General features: G+C 47.0%; 1 protein-coding gene across 1 annotated transcript in view; it reads right to left on the reverse strand.

The window, feature by feature from the left end:
• LOC149325741 (uncharacterized) overlaps positions 1 to 19,235 on the reverse strand; it is a 101,874-nt gene that overhangs the window by 33,416 nt on the left and 49,223 nt on the right. Inside the window, exon 3 of the mRNA XM_089563810.1 lies at positions 6,924 to 7,013. Coding sequence (XP_089419936.1) covers positions 6,924 to 7,013 — 90 coding nt within the window. The remainder of the gene's footprint in view (positions 1 to 6,923; positions 7,014 to 19,235) is intronic.

A 19,235-nucleotide genomic window follows, 5' to 3' on the forward strand; every position in this document is an offset into this window, starting at 1 on the left:
TTCAATCCGAAACCCAACACTTAGACTACCAGCTATAAGAACAAAATATGGACGACAAACATTAAACTTTCATACAATTAAGATGTTGAACAGAACCGATTTCAATGTAGATTTCAACAAAAGATTTCCTGTATTCAAAAAAGAGTGTAAAAATATTTTGGTTTCAAGCGGTTTTTCCTTTGCTTTGTAAATACATTGTGTGTTCTTGCATGCGTATTATCCACTAGAAAGAAGGAAGCCTGATAAAAAAAATATTCTGTGCTTTCTCTGTCCCAAAGTTCATTATTTTAGCCTTGCTACTACCGTGTTTTTATGCATTTATTTACATTTCATTATCAGATGTAAAAATGTTTTGTTTGACTCACAAGTGCAGTGCCGCTTGCCGAAATGTATTAATATTTTGTGCTGAATTTGTATTGGGGGGCCGAGGTCCCGTCAGGCGTTGTTACGCCTTTAGCTTCGCCCCCACCCCCCTAGACACGTTCTAAGAAACAAACAGTACGGGTACTCGCATACCACAGCATTATAAACACTGTTGATTTATTTTATTTATTTATTAGTTACCTACATCGCCTCGCAGGCATTACTGCAGGGGGGTACAGACTTCATTATAGGTGTAAAACATATATTGCGGCGCATGGAAAAATGCTTCATTAGATGTGATACATACAATGTTCGATGGCAAACTGTTCCAGTCCCGAACAGTTCTAACAAAAAAAGAATAACGCAAGACGTCACCCTTACAAGAAAATTCCCTGACCTTCAAGCAGTGGTCCAGTCGCTTTGATACATAATGAGGTGCCTGGATATATTGTTCGCGGTTTATGCCAGTTTTCGAATAATAAATCTCATGGAAAAATTTCAATCTGATGTACCTGCTATGGTCCTTCAACTCTTGCCAGTTAAGTTTTCGTTTGCTTCCCGTCATACTAACTTGCCGATTATAATTACCAAGAACAAATCTAACAGCCCTATTCTGAATTTTCTCTAATTTTCCTACGCACTCAGATGTGTGTGGGTCCCAGCAAACACATCCATATTCAAGTATGGAGCTACGTGATTGAAATACAGCTGTGTTTTCAAGTTACTTTGTAAATGGCTAAAATTCCGCCGTAGAAAACCCAAACGTGACGCTGCCTTATTCGCAATATAATTAATGTGCTTATTCCATCGGAAGTCCGATGTAAAAAAGACACCTAGATATTTAAATGGCTTGCTTATGTTTAGAGCAAAACCTATACCTATACGGAATTCTATACCTATACGGATGATTAGCACGTTTTCTTGTGAAGGTGACGTGAACAGTTTTGTTTATATTTAAGGACATGTCCCAACGTACACACCAGTCTGTTATAGTATCTAAATCAGTTTGTAGGATTTGCGAATCAGAAGTGGAATTTACTACTCTGTAAACAACACAATCATCGGCAAACATCCTGAATGAAGACTGTATGCCAACTGAAATATCATTAATATACAGCAAAAACAAAAGTGGTCCCAATACTGAGCCTTGGGGAACGCCCAACGTACCTGGTGCATACTGTGAAGAAATACCGTTCAGAACAACAGCCTGTTTTCGTAACGACAGATATTCTGCAATCCACGCAATTACTTTACAATCCAGGTTATACGCTTTCAATTTGGAGAGCAGAAGACTGTGCGCGGCAACATCAAATGCTTTAGGGAAATCCAAGAAAACGCAGTCCACAACTTGTTGCTTATCGATTGCCGATGCTAAATCATGAACAAACTCTACCAGCTGCGTACTGCAGGAAAATCATCCACACCTGAAACCATGTTGACTACATAGGAGATTGTGTTTGCTGAGATGGGCCATAACGCAACTATATATTACATACCTCATAATTTTGCAGGTTATGCTGGTTAAGGAAACGGGTCTGTAGTTCTGAACGGAGTTTCGCATACCACTCTTATGTATGGGCACGACACGCGCTACCTTCCAATCAGCAGGCAAGTGGGTTCCATTAAGGGACTTCTGGAATAGCCGGGTGAAATACAGACATAATGTATCCGCACAATTCCTTAAAATTGCGGCAGGAATCTCATCAGGGCCACAAGCCTTAGCCTGGTTCAAATCCTTTAATAATTTACGCACACCATCAACACAAAAAGTAACCTCCGGCATGCAGTCTATTTCAAGAGGTAATGCAAAACAGACAGAACGTGAACTAGGTGGCAAAAACACAGATGAAAAATAACGGCTAAACATTTCAACTTTAGACTCATCATCATGGATGATTATCTCATCATTTTTCAGAGCAGGTACCGAGCTGTCATCCTTACCATTACGCTTCACATACCTCCAAAATTCTTTGCTATCTCTGACAAGCCTTTCTCCTAGATTCGAAAAATACAAGTCCTTAGCTTCTTTAAAACAGCGCAAAAGACAGGGACACAGACAGAAAAGACACACAGAGCGCAGTCTGTGTCCCTGTCTTTTGCGCTGTTTTAAAGAATCATGGTTCACCATCTAGCCTGCACGTCCACCCTTTTAAGCCCTTAGCGATGTGAGACTTCTGTCTGAATTCATTTTTTATTGTTTTCGGCAATGCCAAACACTCTGCCAATTTAGACAATTTGTATCTTCGATACATTCGTCACTGTCTGCGAAGGGCACGTAACTCGGTGTTAAACCAGGGTTTATCTCAAGCTCTCCGACTTGATATAATGCTTGATGGAATAAAAGCTTCACGTAATTCAAACAGTTTCTGTTTGAAAGTATTCCATAGCTGTTCGATATTTAAGTTATCCGCGAGTTCATCAAAAGTTGGGAAGAACGAATCGAAAGCAGCGCTAATCGCCTCGTAGTTGTCCCTGCTGTGAGCATAAATCTTTCGCCTCGGTGGTTTCGCAACCTTCACATAGCGAACTACTAAATCAGCTAGAATAATATTGTGGTCGTTCAAACCAGGCAACACTTGTACATTGCATACAACATCAGGCACGTTACACAGGAAGAGGTCGAGTACGTGACCAGTTCCGTCCATTCGAAATGGTTCATGCACATACTGACAAAAGGTGTTGGAATCTAAAATGTCAAAAAAAGTCGAGTATAGATTCCCTCGAGCTATATCTCTTGGTTCGTCAGCTGACCAGTCAATGTCCGGAAGGTTAAAGTCCCCCCCCCCCCTAAAACAAGGCATTCAGTGTTAATGGTTTCAAGAAAATTAGATAACCCAACTAGCGGCTTTAAAGAAGGACCAGGAGGCCTATAAAATGACCCAAGAACAGTAGTTAATAAGTACAGAAAGTTGGGCTAGTTGGTGTGGATTCATACTTAGCAGCGCTGCTAAGTATGGACCTAAGAACCATTGCTTTCCCGTTCGGCAGTATACTTTGCAAACAATCAATTCAGTTTCACTATCAGAGAATTCCATTTGAGCGCATGGGACACTTTTATGGACTAGAATAAACACTCCTCCGCCACGTGCACAACGGTCGCGACGAAAACACTCGTACCTGTCAGGAAATATTTCAGCGCTTGAGATGGTCGGATCGAGCCGCGATTCTGTTCCCAGAAGAAAGGTCGGTTGGACGGTACGAAGAAGAAAGTGAAAGTCATCGACTTTATTTTTTATACTGCAGCAATTGATTGACAAAATGCTGACTGGGCACATCGCAGATTGAACAGTGGTTTGTCATTGTTCCCTGTACGGTGCCGGCTTCACTGTCCCATTGGAAACGCCTACTACCCAAGGGAAGCGTATCATATTTCAGAACTGATGAAATAAAAAACACTCCCGCCCCAATCCTTGAAGGAAAACAAAACACAACGTTTCGGGGCCCGTACGTGAACACATGGTGCGCGGGCTTGAGTTCGGCTAAAACTGAGGAGTGAGCGATTCTAGATTTATGGTAGATTTCCACGTGCTTTTTCAAGGGCATGCTTTGTGTTTTGTATGTGACATTGCCAGCGCACGCGAATGTGCGCCCTACTCTGCTCGATTCTAGATGAAGTACAAATTTCTTTAGTTGTGTGTCCAGCGTCGTCCGTGCGAATTCCTTCCCTTGTGTACTTGTCCTGTTCTGCTGATTTCTCTCCGTGGTGTCTGAAATGATTCTGAAAGGAGGCGTGACGATATGTTTCTCCCCGTGGCAACGACGGACGCTTCGTTCCAATAAACTGTGCGACCTTCACACGTTGTGTTCGTTCAAAGCATTAGGTGCAGAGCAGCCGTTCATGACGTCTTTCTGATGCTCTCTGAGCCTTCGTCGGAAGTTTCCCGTTTCGTCAGTATAGGCAGCGCCACAGCCTTGGCACGTTGCCATGTACACCACGCCAGGGTATTTTCAGAAATCTCCACGGTTTTTACTCGAAACAGATGTTTTTATCCACCTGTTTGGTTTGGTTTATTGGGATTTAATGTCCCGAAGCAACTCAGGCTATGAGGGATGCCGTAGTGAAAGGCTCCGGAAATTTCGACCACCTGGGGTTCTTTAACGTGCACTAACATCGCACAGTACACGGGCCTCTAGAATTTCGCCTTCATCGAAATTCAGCCGCCGCGGCCGGGATCGAACCCGCGCCTTTCGGGTCAACAGCCGAGCGCCGTAACCACTGAGCCACCGCGGCGTGGCTTTTAACCACCTGCATGCACAAGAGAAATGTGCACACCATAGCCTTTGAAAATGCGTGGAAGCTTCGCTTACCTCTAAGGAATACTATGGAAGCCTAAAGAATACTTACTCGCTTGGTTTCTCAGTTTTTCCTGCTCTTGGTCAAGTCTACCTCCTGCGCTCTTGGCTCTTGAGCTCCTGCTGAGGCTATCTGTTGTTTTGCAGATCTTGCTTCGCTTTCTCGAATTCGCAACGTCATTTGAAGAGCGTGGAGCATCGGGTGAAAGCGCGATTAAAGAACGATTTGGCGACCGACCGCTTCGGCCCAAAAGCATGTCCTGGCTATAAATTCAGTTAGTTTCCACTGTGCGTCTGTATTCGATACATTGAGGTTACAAGCGTGCTGTTTTTCCTCTGGACGAGAACATCAGGTCTGGACACCTATATGAAACTCAACCACGATCCAACAAAGCAAATTGAATCGAAACTGGAGAATCTGTTGACTGAAGCGTTCAAGCACGTACCTCCTGAAGGAAAACAAATGTACAACAAGCTTGACTGCCACAACGCTTCGGCTACAGCGATCTATGAAGTTATAAATGCGCTCAAGCCAGGTGTGCAGCTGGGACCAATCGTGCCTACACGCGTTCACCACTGTACCAACTGTCCCGACATCTGCAAAAAGCCCTTCGACCAGCAACTGGATGAAAGACGACCTACACTAAGGACTGTCGCCCCTTTGTGGAAACCTTAAAGGAAATATCGACTGAAGACGTCATGGGGCGTCACCTATGGGGCAGAAACGTGGAGGCTAATAAAAAGAGTTCAGCTTACGTTAATGAAAACAGCAAGCTATGGAAAGAAAAATGATAGGTGTAAGGTTAAGAGACCAGTAGAGGGCAGAGTGGGGGAAGAAAAAAATGTGTGGTAATGGCATCCTAGTTCAAATCTAGAGGAATAAATGGGCTTGGGCAAGGCATCTAATGCGAAGGAAAGATAACCGATGGTCCTTAAGGGTAACGGGGTGAATTGTAAGAGAAGGCAAGCGTAACAGGGGGCGGCAGAAAGTTAGGTGGACGGATTAGATTAAGAAGTTTGTGGAGATACGGTGGCCGCAGCGGGCAAAGTACTGGGTTAATTGGCGAGACATGGGAGGAGCATTTGTCCTGCAATGGGCATAGTCAGGCTGATGATGATGATTACCCTATGCTGGAGCTTCAAGAAACGCCACTTGAAAATCGACAGCGCGAAGCAAGATCTGCAAAACGAAGAATATCCTCAGCAGCTATTGAAAAATAACAGCGATAAGCTCACGCTTCCAGAGTTTATCAAGAGCAGAAAAACGCATAAACTAAGCGGGCGACTATTCCTTACACTTCCGGGGCGAGCGAAACACTGTCACGCATTTTAAAAGGATCGCAAATTTCTCAAGTGGCTACCATCAAGTTAAAACAACAGCTGGTCCCAGTAAAAGACCGTCTAGATGGCACGAGATACTCTGGCATGGTGTACTAGATACCGTGTCAAGGCTGTGACGCTGCCTATATTGGCTAAACGGGAAACCACGGAAGAAGGTTCAAAGAGCGCGACAATGACGTCATTAACGGCCCCTCTACATGTAATGCTGCAATGGAACCCAACATATCAACAGGACGCACCACTGATTAGAATGAAGTATCCGTCATTGCCACCGAGAAAAACATAACACGCTTTCTTTTAGGACCATTCCATATACACAACACGAAGCATGCTCTTAATAGAACACCTGTAATTCTTCACCAATCTACAAATGGTCAGTACGCAATTTTACCGGTCTTAAGCCACCGCCGTGCCATGGAGCGCTATATGTGATCAACGGGATGCCATGCACTGCTATATGGGCCTGTACTGTCACCGAAAAGTCGTGCTTCTTTATCCTTCAAGAATTATTCGCAAGTACATGTTCACTATCTCCGCAGGGCTTAGAATGATATGTTGCGGCAGAACCCGAGCCGTTTTTTAATGCGCGTTTATAATCTGCTAGGGATTAATGATACTTAGGCCAGTGCGGTCAATTTATGAATTTCGACAAGTTAGCGGGATTGGGTAACCGGCGCCCGCCGCACACTTTTCGAATGGTTTGCATGCTTACTTTTGGACATTTTACTTTATTTGACATTTACTCGTATCGCATCCGCTGTGAATAAGCATGTCCCGTCGGAATTCTTAGTACGATGTCTTATTTTGCAATTCGTCTTCTTACAAAGCGCTTAACTCTCGGCCCTCCAGAGCTGCGTCCATTGAGACATGTTGTGGCCGTGTTCGTCCCTTGGAAGTAAGGTCCAGTGCTTTTTTGTGCAGCTTACCGATATGAGGAGAGTCAGGTTAACCTTGAAGAACCCGCAGGCACTGAAGCACATCTGGTCCGAGTCCAAGCAGTCGTGAAGGAAGCGAACCTGCAAATGAATGGTGCAGTGAGAGAAAACAAGTTCGGCCACTTCTGCACAGCTAGCCCCTGCAGAGTGGCTCTCAGCGAGCGATAGATGCTAACGCCGGCGATAAAATAATCTTTTCGCTGAGCACTACTGAGCACTACACGCCTGTGCAGTAAAGTAGAAAGGTCCTGCTGCATCTGTTTCAGCAAAACCGCGATTGATGAAGCTCTGTATGGTCAGCAGCCATACTTCATATCCCACTGTCGTGATCATGTTTTTAAGGTGCATGAGATCAGACGTTGAACCAATGCATATGAAAACTTTTATTTCTTCACGTCATATCTGTGTGGTAGAAACTAGCAAGAAAGGTGGTAGACTGCATATATAGGGTACCGCTTCAATCATTTCAGCTTATATTGATTTTGTCTCAAATTGATATTGTTATACTGTTATATTGATTCGATACTGTCTCACCCAATTTATCATTTCATCAATTGATCAACCAAGCAATTCGTTTTGTAGCGAAAGCATCCCTACGGGGCCTTGTGCTTCGGTCACCGGGTGACTGGTTTTGACCTTCGGCTGGGTAAGATGTCAAACCATGAAAAAGAGAAAAAGGAATTGAATCAATATATATGACTGGGAGTCGAACCCGTGGCTGCGCGAACACATCTCCTTCAAGGGCCGCTCAGCGAGACCACTAGGCTGTCGCCGCCTTTTTTTATTGCATGGGAGTAGTGCCGCAAACAAAATTCTAACCATGCTGACGACACAAAACACCAGGCCACCACACACCTGCTTGCCCCTACCTTCCAGAACATCAAAAGTCTTGGAGGCACACACATGCATCCAGATAGGGGAGCCATCTAGGCGGCTAATGTAGACCAGCATATACGCCCCGCACCAAAGCGAAACACCACGAAACAAGGATTTCGACGACCGTGGTGATTCGGCGTGGCGGTCCATCATGCGTCTCTTCCAGAGACTAAATAGTCCCAACAGCATAAATATATCATATAACACAACACAGTTTTTCTCCACAAGCAAAAAACGGATACTGTAGGGTGTGATGTCCATGTCCTTAATTGTAATATGTCCCAGAAGAACACATCAATGCACATAATAAAACCATGGTCAGTTGTCTCTAGCGTAAAGCAGAGGTGCCAATCCACCGTCCATGGCGCGAGCATGTCCTTGGCATGAAGCCATGCCTTCGCAGGCAGCGTAGATGTATGCAGTTTAAAGAAGAATGTTTTTGCAGCAGAAGAAATGCACATTCGCCTAACTGGTTTTAAAACACTGGTCTCCAGTAACTCTAAAAAATGTTACCGATACTACGGTACAGGAAACATACTCTGCAGAGAGAGAGCGCGAAATGAACGGAAAGGCAGGGAGGTTAACCAGGCGATGCCCAGTAGGCTACCCTATACTTGGGGACAGAAACAAAGCGGCAAAAGGAAAAAGAACGGCAATGAAATGAGTTTTTCAGGTGTCCATCAACCACTATGTCAAGGGGACAGAGGGCGCGCACTAAAAACTTAATGATTATAAACGGTAGTACCACCCCGAGTCCTTTAGGAATTTTAGGAGTGCTTTCACCACTTTCCTTTGTGAGGAAGCTTGTGTCCGAGGCCCCAGAACCTTGGACTCTGTTAGAGGGCGCGAGTCCAAGCGGTAGATGGTAGCAGTCAGGAAATAGAGCTCTCGCTCAAAACGAGGGCAGTCATAGAGCAGGTGCCCGCTGAAAGGGGAGGAAGATGACGGCGGTCAAGACTCGTCTTTTTCGCCCTCTGATTCCTTGACGGGTGCCAATAAAGTTATTTCATCATCCTCATCGCGACCGCACTGGTCACACGCTGGAGAGTCTGCATTGCGATGAGATTGGAATAGGCGTTTGTGAACGCCACTTCCAGCCACAGGCGGCACAACACCGTAGTATCACCGTAGTAGGGAAAAGCTGAGCATGGTGGCAATTGCCACCACCCCGTTCCAAAGGGGGCGCTCCTATCCATCCATCCGTCCATCCATCCATCCATCCACCGCAGGGGAGGCCGGCTGGTATATGAAGTTGAAGCAGGAAATCGAAGTGGTGCGAGCGGGGTGTCCAACCTCCAGGGGCAGACTACGACTTACAGGCACGTTTCGGGCGAGCAGTGGAAGGTGCCTCGCTGCGTCAGCTCTTGTTAGCCTACAGTGCGGACAGTGTTGGTTGTATCGTGAGCCAGTCGAGCAGCATCGTCAGCTAAGGCGTTACCAACAATGCCGCTATGGCCTGGTACCCACTGGACCATGATTTCGTGACCCTGTTAGATTGCCTGGTGGCGCACATATCGTATCTCCGCTACAAGTTGCTCATGGTCGCTATGCTTAAAGGCAGATTGAAGACATTGCAGGGCAGCCTTTGAATCACAGAAAACAGCCCATTTTTCAGGTGATTGTTGTGAGATATATGTTACCGCCGCAAGAAGTGCGGCTAATTCTCCTCCAGTAGAGGTAGTCCGATGCGAAATTTGTTGATGAATTTGACTCTGTCGCGCAGGGACGACCACGGCGCAAGCAGAACTAGAAGAGGTTACCGAGCCATCCGTATAGACGTGAGTACGGTTGCAATATTCAAAGTGTAGCATGGACAGTCAGCTTCTTAATGTCTGTGCTATAAGGAGTCCTATGCAAGGCTAATTGTTAACCAAGAGCTCTCCTAAAGAAAAGCGCACAGTGAGAAAATTGAAGGTGCAAGCAACTTCCTTAAGCAATCCCTATAAAGGCCCCTCATGAGTGTATTCAGTCGGTGCGAACAGAAAGGCAAATGAGCACAGAGACGCTTAATAAGCGCGGCTACTAAAAAAGGATGGTTTGCCGATTTGAAAAGAAAAAAGAACGCAAAACTAGCTGATGCTCGAATAAGTGAACAAGGCCTATATTCCACCAGAGTCTATAGAAAGAAATAGGTTATCGCGACGCATGAGTTGCCATTGGGAACGTCATACCAAAGTAGTAAATGTTCTATCGTGGGAAGACACGACGCACGAACGAGGGCAGGAACGAATGTGGTTTTATTCCACGACGCCTCTGCTTTTATAGCATGTGCCGAGACGGTCCTACGTCATAGGGACGTGCTTGAACTGATAACCGATATCACATTCTTCCGTTCTTAGTGAAACAAAAGTCATTTTAATTACTACTATTTCTTCTTCCTGAAGTCTTCTGTAGTGTATCTGTCGGGAGGGTTTCGCGCACGGGTGCTTCGTCGCAATGCTACTGCTGATGACTGGTTTCTTGTAATGGTAGGCTCCTCATGTGCTGTGCCGTTAGACCTGGCCTCGCCGCGCTCTGGACGCCCTTCTCCTGCCACTGCTTGTGGGTCCTGTGGTGGTCTTGGTAGCAGGGCCCGGGAGGTCTGCTGGTCGGCGGACACCTTTGGTTCTGAAGGAACCAGCGCACAAAACACAACGGACAAGAAAAAGGCGGAACACGACGGACAGGAGCGCTGAACTTACAACTTTATTTCGGAAGTACAGATTTCAGAAGTACAGGCATCAACATGACAGCTGCGCCCGTATCCAAAAGGATAGAAATGGCCTTCCCTTCAATCTGCACGGAAACCTTGTAGCCTCGCTTCCAATCTCTCGCGCATAGCACGACGTGAAATGCCTGGGAATCATCAGATTCTTCGTCCGTCGCTTCAGCGTAGTTCACCGGACGACTTTTTCTCTCTTGGCACATCGTTTGTAGGTGCCCCGTCTGTGCACATGCGCGGTGCTTCGCGTTGCGATACCAGCACTTGTCTGAATCGGGCCCTTTCCCACAGCGATAACAAACTGTCCGATTTTGCACCTTTTGTTTCCCTCTTCCTGACATCCTGGCTTTCGTTTTCACTCTTCCTCGAACCCCATTTACGACGGCCGAGCATTCTGCCTAGAAATGCAGCTCCTTTGTTTGCTTCGCAGCAAGTACTTTTTCGAGCGCAATCTTGCAAGTTTTTTCAAAGGTTAAGTCTTCCGTTGCGAACAATATCCTTTGAGTCTCTTGGTCGCGCAATCCTGCCACCAGGCGATCCCTCAAGGCATCATTCAGAAACGCCTTGAACTCATAATTACGCGCCAGATGTTTAAGTTCCGTCATGAATTCCTTGACGCATTCTCCTTCCTGCTGCGTGCGTTTGTTGAACTTGCAACGCTCGGCTATTACTGTGTACTCGGAACTGAAGTGTTGTTCAAGTACCTTCTTTATGTCTGCGAAGGTCTTGCCAGTAAGAATGTCAGGAACTATAATTTTCTTGAGCTCCCCGTACACTGTACTGCCTACTACGTTCAAGAACAAGCTCAACTTCTTAGTCTCCCGAACGTCGTTAAGTGCCACAAAATTCTGAAACCTCTCGAAATACGACTTGATATCGTCGCTTCTTGGGTTAAACTCTGGCATGCTTCCGACACGTTGCGAAGATACAGGGATTACCCTTTTGAAACGCTTGCCTTCTTATCGTGGCCCGGCCGTCCGTTCCGCTGCAGCAGCTGCGCCGGTGCTTGCTTCAGAATCGTGGCATCATCCCATCCTCGTCGCCAGTTGTTCTATCGTGGCCAAGGGAAGACACGACGCACGAACGAGGGCAGGAACGAATGTAGTTTTATTCCACGACGTTTCTGCTTCTATAGCATGTGCCGAGACGGTCCTACGTCATAGGCACGTGCTTGAACTGATAACCGATATCACAGTAAATATTCTGTGTATCATCAGCACCTGCACTTTCTTTCTCGCACAGTGGAGAACCTGCAGCACATGGGCAGGTTTTGGAAATACAGAACTGTTTCAGACTTGAGCCCGAGCAAACACGACATTTCCCTACCCATCCAAGCCTGGGTTTGTAGCCTCATGGAGATTGTATATCCCAGTAGGCTCCACTGTTACCAATTTGGGGAAGAGGAACCCCTAGATAGCGAAGTGTCTAGCAGTCCCATTTTGTGCCACCATAATGACTTGGCGTTGTACCCCAATGGCTCAACCAAAACCCCTTGGATTTATATAAATTAAGAGCCACTCCTGATACCTCACAAAACTGTTCAGTCAAATGTAATGCTTCAAGCACACTCGTTTTGTCAGAAAAAAAGTGGGCGTCATAATCTGCATAGTCGATTTCACATTGCGCCATGGAGAAACCACGGATAGTTGCGCTGTTAATATTACTGAAGCAAAGGGGTTCAAGACGTAGGGAAAACAACGAAGGTAATAACAGACAGCCTTGGCGAACAGATAATTTCGACGGAATAGGTTTATTTAGCTCTTGGTTAACAATTATCCTTGTATAGGACTCCTTATAGCAGTCTTATGCCCGTAAGCAAAACATGTCCACTATTTGCATGCTCTAAGACCGCAAACAAGAAATCGTGAAGAACTTTATGAAAGGCCTTGGCAAGTTCAATCTGAATTAAAGCTACTTGTCCGGTCTTCTCTGATACTTTCTCCAATAATGAACGGGCCTTATGTACTATCGCGCTCAATATGAGTTGCAACGCGCGGTCATCGACTGGGTCTCGTTCCGTGGTGTGCCTCCTCCAAACAGCCGCTCGGAATTCTGGGAGGAACTGCTGTTCCAAGAAACAACAGCACCCCCGCTCAGGAAAAAGTTTCTCCCAGAATTCCGAGCGACTGTTTGGAGGAGGCACACCACGGAACGAGGCCCGGTCGATGACCGCGCGTTACAACTCATATTGAGCGCGATAGTACATCGGTTTGAATTCTGCTGGCTCTGATACCCCACACACCTGATGCATGCCTATTAAGTGGGAGAGAACTTGCTGCAGACGATTTCAAAGAACCTTTGCAAAAAGTTCCTAATTTACATTACAGAGGGAAATTGGACGATATTCCTCAACTGTTTGCTACCGATTTGTATCTGTGCTCTTTAGAATTCACATAGCATGCCCAGAATAGAAAGTGAGGGGCAAAAACCAACACCGTAAGAAGCCGGGAAAACCTTCATCAAGACAGGCGCTAGGCAAGTCGAAAATGTTTTATAGAACTTGCGAGTAATGCCATCTGGCCCAGGAGATTTCTAAGCCGGCAGGTCAGAAATGACAGGTTTAATTTCGTCCAAAGTGACGGGCCTCTCCACTACAGCACGCTGCTCGTCATCAAGTCAGGTAAAGGCTTCGAATAAACGACTGCAATCTGATCTCACATTTATGCCCGCACAACCCCCAAACAGCTTCCTATAATAGTCAAATAAAGCATCAATTATACCAAGACCATTGCTGTATGTCCAACCACCGTACTGAATTTCCAATATTTCTTTAGCAAGATCCGTCTTCCTTCATTTCATCACTCAGGACCCGTCGAGATGGTCGCTCATCCAAAAACCTACGGGTCCGAGACCTTATCCAGGCCCCTCTGTACCTTTCGGTTACAAACGGGTGAAGTTCTGCTTTTGCGGCAGTGATATCTTCTACATAAGCACCTGGGCTAATCCTCTCTAACGCATGTAGCTCAACGAAAGTACAGCCTTGCTCTCTGAAGGTGATGTCTCTTTAAAAACGCAATTCTTGCTGAGGCTTCAATAGCAATATTTTGGGTTTCTTGCTTAAAGAAGTCCCATTCTTGCAAAACTGAGAGATCACCGTGTGATCCTGTGTCCATCAAGCAAGCAGATACATTATCGGTGCAGCGCATACGACGAGGGCGAGAAGAGACACAGACACAACGCTCAACTTACGACTAGCGTTTGTTGAGGCTCTGCCTCTGTTTAAATACAGTGGTGGACAGTCTCAAAAAAGGGAAGAGAACACACATAAAATGACATACAATGGTATCACGAGAACAGAAGAACAAAGTAGAAAACAATGTTTCTGGCCATCTTGGCATTCATTGCAGATACTGCACAGAATAAAAAAAGAAGGAAAAGAAAGAACCATGTTTCCCCATTTTTCAACTAGTGCGAAGTCTTGACCAATAGCCGCGCTAAGATTAATAGAGAAATCACAGAAGCCTATGAAATTCAGAAACACCGAAACCAGTGCGTAAGCACCGCATCAATTGCTATGTGTGAAAAAGAAATACGTTTTCTGAACCATCGATAAGGAAATGCTCACAGCTTGCCAAGGGCCACTGTTGCCTCGTGCAGAGTTCCGGTTATGCCTTTTATGCCATTGTATGTGTCTGTTTTTTTCCTTTTTGAGACTTTCCGTCACTGTATTTAAAAAGAGGAAGAGCCTCAACAAACTCTAGTGGTAAGTTCAATGTTCTGTCTGTATGCGCCTCGTCCTCGTCGTATGCGCCGCACCGATAATATCTAACCAACATGCCCAAGCGTCTACCTTGTAAGCAGATACAGCACGTTTGAAGATTTCATCTGTGAGCAGACAGCTATTCAGCTTCCATAGCTCCTATCGAGGATGGAGTATGCGCCATCGATAGCTCCTTATCAGAAGAGACAACATGCAGTGTTCAATGAAGAATATGGCGCGCACCCAGTAATTAAAAACGCTGGCTGACAGTCTGCTGGAACGTAAATCCTGTCAAGCAGAGCACTAGAGGAGCACTGAAAATGAGTGAAGTGAACATTATGCCCCTTGTTTTGCCCAACATCTACCACGTTGTATTCGCATGCCAAGTCAGTAAGTAAAGCAGCACTAGGGTCATAACGCTTCCTGAACACTGCTCGGTCCTTGGTGGGAAGACAGCGCAAAAAACGACAACCACAGGGGAGGACAAGACACAAAGGAATTAGCGTTCCTTTGTGTCTTGTCCTCCCCTGTGGTTGTCGTTTTTTGCGCTGTCTTCCCACCGAGTATGAATTACCAACTCGCCCAGCACCATGTTTTACTGATGCTCGGTCCTTATCGCTAGAAACCCAATTGAAATCACCCAACAGCATAATTTTATTATCCGTGCAGAAATGGTGGACTAGTGACAGGAAAAATAGCCTTCTATCACGCTGCTTTACAAGGGCATAAACACATATAATTCACCACTGTGCACCCGAAATTGCGAGGTCACAGCAGATAAATCGCCTTCATCATCTCTGCGATACCAAACAGCAGTAATCCCCAGTGTGCTGGCCAGGACTATCATGTAACCTCCTGATAAGCATCTCGACTGTCTAAGGATAGCAATGAATTCTGAAAAAAAAGGCTCGAGAGCAGCTACAGTATCCTCTTCAGAGGACAGCTTGAGTGCCTGGATGGTGGCCACACTCACACCCCTTTTTTTTTTAAAGATGCTGTAACTGATGTTGCCTTCGACGGTTACGCAAGCCCCTAATGTTTAGGGTAGCGACGTGAATTGCTGCGACGCCTCCATTTTTAGTGCTTGTCTTATTTACTGCCATCCCCTGTACCGGGGAATTGGGGGGGGGGGGAGGGGGAGGGGGAGGGGGCGGCCTGCAAATGAGCGGCCTGTAGAGCAGACATCGCTCTTCGTTTTGAGGTTACCCTGCCGGGTGCCACCACACCACGTGCCTTCAGATCACCGACACACACCTCATCATCTGCACGACGCTTCAATGGTGCGCTGTAGTCCATCGCCTCTTCTGAGACAGCCAAGGCTTCGGCCCATGAAACCGAGTGTACCACGTCGCTCGCAACCACGCTGACAGCCGACGGAGCACCTACCACACTAGAAGGCCGACACTTGAGGCGATAAACTGTCGCTGCACTCTCGCGATGAAGGGGCATCGCCGGCGCAGAATGCATGTCGCACATTCACTGGCTGCAGCGCCTCCGCTAAATCTAACGAAGGGGCGTGCTCCCCTCATGATCGCTGGGTGACAGATTGCTCCTGAGCAGCAAGCACAGGACTCCAAGTAGCAGGCCCAGGCAGACTCGGGTACGGTGGCTTTGGTTCTGGAGACGGGGATTCTTGCTTTTCCGTACTTGGAGGGGGTCGCTTGCGTTTATTCAGTGCAGAAGCCCTTAGTCCATCTTCTGTTGGGATCTCATGACTCGGTTCACCCGACGCTTCCACAACATCCGACACATCCATAATATGTTCTGACACCACCTCATCCTCATGTGTCCAGTTGCCCTTGCGTAACCTGTCAGCATAACTCATAACACAGTTGTCTACTGTGTGCCCTAAGCGTGAGCACGGGGTGCATCGAGACGTACGACACTGAAGCCGTACATGGCCCGCACGGCTACACCGAAGACAGCGGAGGCCTGCGTGGGATCACAACTACCCCCCGAAAACATTGAACATGTGAGGAATTGTACTTGCTAACACTCCGTCCTCAAACGTGAGCGAGCTTTCATGGTTGGCTGTTTCCATGTGCTCCATTCCAAGGCACCGCCACTTCTCAAGCTCTACAGTTTGTACAGTTCCAAAAGGCAGCAAAGCTACCACAATAGTCCGGTGCTTCATATAGCGCGGTAGCCAAAAAAGCTTAAGCTTTACGTTTTTACTGTCCGGGTCAAATATGATACATTTTAGACCTTTGACGTGGATCTCTGCTTTGTGAATAAGCTTCCGTTTCGAGGAACTGCTATTGCAAGTGACCATCCAAACGTGGCTCATTTGGTACCGGCCAATACACAGTGTCACGGAGGTCCAGAATCGGCGCCAACCCGTCTCGGAAGTTGGCAGCACGGTATGCGCGACCCTTGAGGTCACCATTCAGAAAGACAGTGTTGAGGACAACATTACCAGTGAGTAGTCGAGGGAGAACAACTTTGTACGAGTCCATAGCAAATTCAGGTGTCGGCAGACCTCGGCAACGGCCGATGCGCTGTCTCCAGCTAGAAGCATTTCAAGACACATCCGTTTAGAACGGGTTCCTCCTCCTCTATCCCCAACTAGGCTGTACTATACTAGGCTATACTATACTGCAGCGAATCTTTTTGTAGTGTTCGTTTGTTCATTGTTCAAATCTGCCGGCACGCACACTTTATCGCTTTGTTTGTGCTGCAAGACCTGCCTAGATTTATCTCGATTGATCGCATCCAGGTGGAGCTGATTCTACGTTGTTTAAAGAATGTTCTAGTAACTTTCCAAGCTTTATCTCGAAAGTTCGCTAGCAGGGACGGTATTACGAGTTTTCGTCGCAATTTTGAGACTCTGACGTCAAAATGACGACACCGCGAGATGCGAACGCGGAGTCAACCAATCAGCGGTGGCCAGTGAAGTCCCTAGCTAGGGGCTTTAGCGGCTAGTAGCAGGGCTCCACCCAGGAAGCATTTAGTTGCGCAATAAGGGACCGTATGCAAACGTTTTGCTGTAAACAAGCCGTTAATAAAATGAACAATGTTTTATTTTACCAACAAACTATGTTTCAAACCTAACAACATTAAGCAAAACAAGAAGTATCCTCAGTTTTGCAATTAAGTTTGCTCTTCAGTCACGTTTGCTGTCGCTAGGGCGCACTGACGCTGGAAAAGCGTAGGCTAGGTGGCGTGAGGTGCCGCCGGATTAAAAGGATTCAGCTACATTCAGCCTTATCCCTCCACCCACATATTCACCCATCGTAAACATGGCAGCCAGAACAAAATCAGCTGATTCGACGGCTGTCCTTTTTTTTTACACAATACGTAGAGTCACAGTACTGCGCAGACGTCTTAAGTGCGCGGAAAAATCTATTTAAAGGCAGTGATTGCTACGAGTCTGCCGATATCAATTTGCAAGGAGCGCTTGGCTCGAAAAACGGCGAAGGCAGCTTTAAGGCAAGTTCACACTGGCGAGTTGCAAACGTCAAGCTAGTATTCTAGACGACCGATTTCAGTCAATTAGTTACGGTTTCCGAAGCACATGTAAAGCGGGGAGGGAGCGTAATAAATCGATTTAAGCCTGTCGCGCGACCTCCGCGACTCGCTAGTGTGAACTCACCTAGCCTGCTATCGATGGCAAATGTGCTCTGAGGGCGATGCGTGGTTCTATTTATTTTTGTTCTGAAAATACCAGGCGACCATGAATAATCACACTGCAGCAACTGCCGACATACGGGAGCAGACCGGTGCAGCTGCTGGGAGCTTGCAATCTCACTGCGGGAATAAAGAGCCGGCACGCCCGGTCACTGCGCCAACAATCACTCATGCCGCCTCGTAACCAACTCATGCCGTCCGCTTCGGGTTAAGCACTTGATATTCGTGTTGGTGTTGTTGCCGTTCCGTTCGGATGTTGCTCGGATGACGCCGCCGGGGATACTAAGGTGGCGAAAGTTTATGCGCAGGAAGTCCTCCTTCGCCGCCGCCTTGTCTTGGGGGTCTCGCCGGAAAGCGCGCACCTTCTGCGACTTAACTTTGACAGTGGTCTCCGCAACTCACCGCAAACACTTGCTCGCAGTCGGTTGGGCTACGCAGACGTTTGCTTCATTTCCGACGGTGTCTTGAAACCCACCGGCGGCGAAGGCGCGCACAGCACTTGCCGCTCCACTGACCGCGCACTCACCCGCACACCTCCAAGTTCAACGGCGAGTTCGTCGCACAGCCATTGTGTTCCTTCATATGTCAAAATGTCGAAACAACTCGTGCGGCACGTCAAAACCGTCTTCATGCACCCTCTTACACCGTTGCTCGTGCGGCCACCGGCCATGCAAACAACCGCCATTTTCTCTCTCAAGCGGTTTGAGATCACTCGTTCCAATCCCGAAAAATCGTCTCAATCGGCTCACATAATTAGGTAAGCAACGTCAACACTTCTGCACGTTTATGACGTCGGCCGGTGACACAAAAAACCAATATGGCGGCTGGTCACGACCGACCAATAGGAACGGAGCAAATGAGACACTTTTTGATACACTTTCCGATTGAGACGATTTTGAGCAACTCGTAATCGCGCCCCAGCTTTAAAAAGAGCACAGGTGAGAGCGGCGGGCATTCTGTTCGAAAACCGCTGAGCACGCCTGTTGCTACGCCGCCGCCGAGTCATTGAGTTCTTTGTGGACGCAAGTCAGCCCAAATAAAAGTTTCGTTTGGAAGCCATTCTCGCTGTTTCCCTGCTCGCCGGACTGCAGTCACCACTACGGGACAATGCTATACACGGCTATACTAGGCTATAACCGCCGCCAACACGCTTCGTGCTAAACTGCACCACACTCTCGTGCTGTGCATTGGAGAGCGTCGTCTTCATCAACTTCCGTATGCTCCGTCCCGGTGCGACTATTGTTTCCAAATCAGAGACGAGCCTACTTTGCTTGAAACGCGTGTTTGAGGACAAACCATGAAAAAGAGAAAAAAAATTCATCGATACCTATGGCTGGAAGTCGAACCCGCGGCTACGCGAACAGATCTCATTTAAGGGCCGCTCAGCGCGGCCACTAGG

This window comes from Amblyomma mixtum, chromosome 10 (assembly GCF_055824585.1).
Source record: "Amblyomma mixtum isolate Tamu chromosome 10, ASM5582458v1, whole genome shotgun sequence".
Classification (NCBI taxonomy): Eukaryota; Metazoa; Arthropoda; class Arachnida; order Ixodida; family Ixodidae; genus Amblyomma; species Amblyomma mixtum.